The sequence below is a fragment of the Boleophthalmus pectinirostris genome, unplaced genomic scaffold (assembly GCF_026225935.1).
Source record: "Boleophthalmus pectinirostris isolate CB_2022bp ecotype Guang Dong unplaced genomic scaffold, ASM2622593v1 HiC_scaffold_21, whole genome shotgun sequence".
Classification (NCBI taxonomy): domain Eukaryota; kingdom Metazoa; phylum Chordata; class Actinopteri; order Gobiiformes; family Gobiidae; genus Boleophthalmus; species Boleophthalmus pectinirostris.
Window position 1 is genome coordinate 38733857 of NW_026571175.1, and position 5000 is coordinate 38738856.

General features: G+C 53.6%; 2 protein-coding genes across 2 annotated transcripts in view; one reads left to right on the forward strand and one right to left on the reverse strand.

The window, feature by feature from the left end:
* The window catches only part of LOC110170149 (atrial natriuretic peptide receptor 1-like), a 49840-nt gene extending 47901 nt beyond the window's left edge, over positions 1-1939 (forward strand). The window contains exons 14-16 of the mRNA XM_055157135.1: positions 878-1052; positions 1226-1324; positions 1396-1939. Coding sequence (XP_055013110.1) covers positions 878-1052; positions 1226-1324; positions 1396-1544 — 423 coding nt within the window. The 3' untranslated portion in view covers positions 1545-1939. The remainder of the gene's footprint in view (positions 1-877; positions 1053-1225; positions 1325-1395) is intronic.
* Positions 1940-2042: 103 nt separating this feature from the next.
* Positions 2043-5000, reverse strand: part of ints3 (integrator complex subunit 3) — a 16702-nt gene continuing 13744 nt past the window's right edge. The window contains exons 23-29 of the mRNA XM_055157323.1: positions 4957-5000; positions 4618-4666; positions 3812-3979; positions 3200-3300; positions 2872-2944; positions 2592-2760; positions 2043-2455 (exon numbers count right to left, since the gene is read on the reverse strand). The exon at positions 4957-5000 is cut by the window's right edge and continues 70 nt beyond it. Coding sequence (XP_055013298.1) covers positions 2378-2455; positions 2592-2760; positions 2872-2944; positions 3200-3300; positions 3812-3979; positions 4618-4666; positions 4957-5000 — 682 coding nt within the window. The 3' untranslated portion in view covers positions 2043-2377. The remainder of the gene's footprint in view (positions 2456-2591; positions 2761-2871; positions 2945-3199; positions 3301-3811; positions 3980-4617; positions 4667-4956) is intronic.

Consider the following 5000-nt stretch of genomic DNA (forward strand, 5'->3'; position numbering starts at 1 on the left):
GACGCGGATCAGGCGGGTTTACGCTGATGCGGATCAGGTGGGTTCATACAGGAGCGACAGTGACGCGGATCAGGCGGGTTTACGCTGATGCGGATCAGGCGGGTTCATACAGGAGCGACAGTGACGCGGATCAGGCGGGTTTACGCTGATGCGGATCAGGCGGGTTTACTCTGACGCGGATCAGGCGGGTTCATACAGGAGCGACAGTGACGCGGATCAGGCGGGTTTACGCTGATGCGGATCAGGCGGGTTTACTCTGACGCGGATCAGGCGGGTTCATACAGGAGCGACAGTGACGCGGATCAGGCGGGTTTACGCTGATGCAGATCAGGCGGGTTCATACAGGAGCGATAGTGACGCGGATCAGGCGGGTTTACTCTGACGCGGATCAGGCGGGTTCATACAGGAGCGACAGTGACGCGGATCAGGCGGGTTTACGCTGATGCGGATCAGGCGGGTTCATACAGGAGCGACAGTGACGCGGATCAGGCGGGTTTACGCTGACGCGGATCAGGCGGGTTTACGCTGACGCGGATCAGGCGGGTTTACGCTGACGCGGATCAGGCGGGTTTACGCTGACGCGGATCAGGCGGGTTTACGCTGACGCGGATCAGGCGGGTTTACGCTGACGCGGATCAGGCGGGTTTACTCTGACGCGGATCAGGCGGGTTTACTCTGACGCGGATCAGGCGGGTTCATACAGGAGCGACAGTGACGCGGATCAGGCGGGTGACAGGTTTTGATGATTCTCACATTTGGATTTAACCTGTTGATAAAAGTGCTGTAAATATAAATGATAGTTCTACAGAAGGTGGAGGCGCGTACATGACCTCCCTGTGACCTCCCTCTGACCTCTGACCTCTGACCCCTGGTGCAGGTGGAGACGATCGGTGACGCGTACATGGTGGTGTCCGGGCTCCCGGTGAGGAACGGGAAACTCCACGCTCCTCAGATCGCGCTCATGTCTCTGGCTCTGCTCCGCGCCGTTGCCAACTTCACTGTTCGCCACCGTGAAGACCACAAGCTCCGCCTCCGCATCGGCATCCACAGCGGTGAGGAGGGGCCACTGCCGCCGCCGCCGCCGCCTTTACTCTAAACACCAGGCCTGGTCCTGGTCCTGGTCCTGTAGTGTTTGCCTCTGGTCTAACCCTAGTCCTGGTCTGGTTTATGCTCTGGTTCTGGTTCTGGTCTAACCGTAGTGGTGGTTCTGGTTCTGGTTGTGTAGGTCCGGTGTGCGCGGGGGTGGTGGGGCTGAAGATGCCGAGGTACTGTCTGTTTGGAGACACCGTGAACACAGCGTCCAGGATGGAGTCCACAGGAGAAGGTACGAGCCCCCTCCCCCTTTTACCTCCTCTTCTTCTTCTTCTCTCACTCTCTTCTTCTTCTCTTTTGCAGCTCTGAAGATTCATGTTTCGGAGGCGACTCGTTTGATTCTTCGTGAGTTTCCAGAGTTTGAGCTTCAGCCGCGAGGATCCGTCCAGGTCAAAGGGAAAGGAACCATGAAGACCTACTGGCTCCTGGACCAGAACCAGAACCGGGACTAGACCAGGACCAGACCAGGACCTGCTGGCTCGTGGACTGAGACTAAACCATGGTCCTTCCCCAAACCCCCGTCCCTCAGGTCCCTCAGGTCAGACTTCTGTGAGTTTAGAGTCGGTCGGTGTTTTAGCGCCACCTTCAGGCTCCTTTTAGTTTGTGTTTGTGTAGAATTAGAGTCAAATCAAATATTACATCAGAAATATTCACAAACCTTCCCTCCACACCAGAGTCTGTGGACGCTTCCTTTGCCACGCCAGATTTTCACCGGCGACACGGCGGTGCCCCCCCCCTCCTAAGCCCCGCCCCCTTCCTAAGCCCCACCCCCCTTATGGTTTTGTATTTGCTTTTTTTTAATCACCTTGTTACACGTGTTCCCCTCAGCCCCGCCCCCTCAGGCCCAAGCCCCACCCCCTCAGCTGATGGGACTCTGGGTTTGTACATAAATGTAATAAATCACTTTTTTAAAAATACTTTGTGGTTTTGTGACTGAAATACACCAAAAACACGCTTAAAGAAAAAATCTTTATGAAAACAACGTTTCAGGAAGTGCTGAAAATAAAGTGGCTCCTTCACAATAAGAGCCTCAGAAAGTTCAGTCCTTTTACAAGGAGACAAGGAGTTAGGAGTTAGGAGTCTCCTCGCTGTGGTTCAGTTTCTCCTTTTTCTCAGTTTGTTAAAAACACAGCCCCAGTGCATCATGGTAGGGACGCAGAGTTCAGTTTAGTCTTAAAAAACAAAAAATCTGTCTGTGCCAAGCTCCTCCCTTCGCCATGATCCTGGGCTGTGATTAGCCATTTGGAGGCGGGTCCTGAGTCCACGCTGCTCTGTGATTGGACGATCAGTCACTGTCAGAGCCCACCGCAGACGAACCCTTCCTCTTCCTCTTCGGAGCTTTGGGTTTGGAGTCTTCCTCCTCCTGAAGGAGACAAGGAGACATCAGAGGAGACAAGGACATAGGAAACAAGGAGACGTGTCGCTGTGTGTGTGCGTGAGGCGTCATGTGTGCGTGGTCGGCTCGTGTGCGTCTGTGTGTCTGTGCGTCTGATTGGTACCGAGGCGCTGCTGCTGGCGCTCTCCTCCTCTGTGGTTGCCGTGGCGGTGGGCGGAGCCGCTCCTTTCCGTTGGCGAGGGCTGGAGGCGGCCGCCGCTTTCCGTCGAGACTTTGGAGGTTTGCTCTGAGCGTCCTCGAACTCCTCGGCCAATGAGAAGAGGTCACTGAACCTGAAACGACCAAAACAGAAGAACGAGCAGAATCTGTGAACGAGAACTGATCGATGCATGAAGTAACTCAAGTATACGAAGTATCTGTAGTATCTGTAGTATCTGTAGTACCTCATCTTGTGGGCCTCGTCACAGCTCGCCTGCACGTGCTGCAGAGCCTGAAGAATCGGAGTCTGAGAGAAAACTGAAACAAACAACAAACAGTTACTATGGAAACGACACATGGTAAACCTTACAGCTGTTCCGGTGTGTACATAAACCTTACAGCTGTTCCGGAGTGTACATAAACCTTACAGCTGTTCCGGAGTGTACATAAACCTTACAGCTGTTCCGGAGTGTACATAAACCTTACAGCTGTTCCGGAGTGTACATAAACCTTACAGCTGTTCCGGAGTGTACATAAACCTTACAGCTGTTCCGGAGTGTACATAAACCTTACAGCTGTTCTTGACGTTGCACAGACTCAGTCGGAGATTATCCAGATGTTCCAGAATCTGCTCCAGAGTCAGTTGAGCCAGTTTACTGCTGCTACTGCGAAGACTGCACACAAATACACACAGTACTACTGTTAGTACTACTACTACTACAGGTACTGCACACAAATACACAAATACACACAGTACTACTGTTAGTACTACTAGTACTTGTAGTTCTGCTGTTACTGCACAGACTGGACACAGATCAAATCAGTGCTGCTGAGTTTATCCACACACACTCTAGTCTGGTCTAGACCTGGTTTAGACCTGGTCTAGACCTGGTCCAGTCCTGGTTCCAGTCCTGGTTCCAGTCCAGGTTCCAGTCCTGGTTCCAGTCCTGGTTCCAGTCCTGGTTCCAGTCCTGGTTCCAGTCCTGGTTCCAGTCTCGGTCTTAGTCCTGGTCTCACCTCTGTTGTTCTTGATGAGTTGAGTTTTTCTCTGAGCTTCTTGTTGTGTCTCGGTCTTAGTCTCGGTCCTGGTCCTGGTCTCAGTCCTGGTCCTGGTCTTAGTCTCGGTCCTGGTCCTGGTCTCAGTCTCGGTCCTGGTCTTAGTCTCGGTCCCGGTCCAGGTCTCACCTCTGTCTCTTCCTGGGCTGGCTGTTGTTCTTGATGAGTTGGGCTTTGATGTTTTCTCCGAGCGTCTCGTCGTGTCTCGAGGCCCAGTGTCTCAGGAGACTCGTGGTGAAATGATCCTCGGGGTGACACGGCCGAGACAAAACCATCTTCACCATCTCCTCCGAAGGTCTGAGGGAGGGAGGGAGGGAGGGAAGGAGGGAGGGAAGGAGGGAAGCAGGGAAGGAGGGAAGGAGAGGGGGATGTCAGGGGAAGACTGTGGCTCATTTGCTCCTCGTTTGTTGAAGTTCTGCAGATCGTCAACCGCGTCACACTCGTCACCCCCATCACACTTGTCACACTCGTCGCCCCCGTCACACTCGTCACATTGTCGCCCCCCGTCACACTCGTCACATTGTCGCCCCCCGTCACACTCGTCACATTGTCACCCCTGTCACACTCGCCGCCGCCCCCCGTCACACTCGTCACATTGTCGCCCGTCACACTCGTCGCCCCCCGACACACTCGTCACCCCCCGTCACACTCGTCACCCCCCGTCACACTCGTCACCCCCCGACACACTCGTCACCCCCGACACTCGTCACCCCCCGACACTCGTCACACTCGTCACCCCCCGTCACACTCGTCACCCCCCGTCACACTCGTCACCCCCCGACACACTCGTCACCCCCGACACACTCGTCACCCCGACACACTCGTCACCCCCCGACACACTCGTCACCCCCCGACACACTCGTCACCCCCCGACACCCCCGTCACACCTGTCACACTGGTCACACTGCGTGTTCTTGTGTGTGATTGGTTCTTACTTCTCTCTCCTGAGCTGCAGGAGTAAACAGGACAGAGCCTCTGGATGTTCTGAACAAAAACAACACAAATGTTAAACAACAGAACACTTTTTAACAACACTGTTTACTACTACTACATAATACTGCATACCACTACTACTACATACTACCACTACTACTGCATACTAGTAGTATGCAGTAGTAGTACTCACCCTTGTACTTGAGGTGTTGCAGTATGAGGATGATTGTTGTAGTAGTAGTAGTATTATGCAGTAGTAGTACTCACCCTTGTACTTGAGGTGTTGCAGTATGAGGATGATTGTTGTAGTAGTAGTAGTATTATGCAGTAGTAGTACTCACCCTTGTACTTGAGGTGTTGCAGTATGGGGATGATTGTTTCCAGG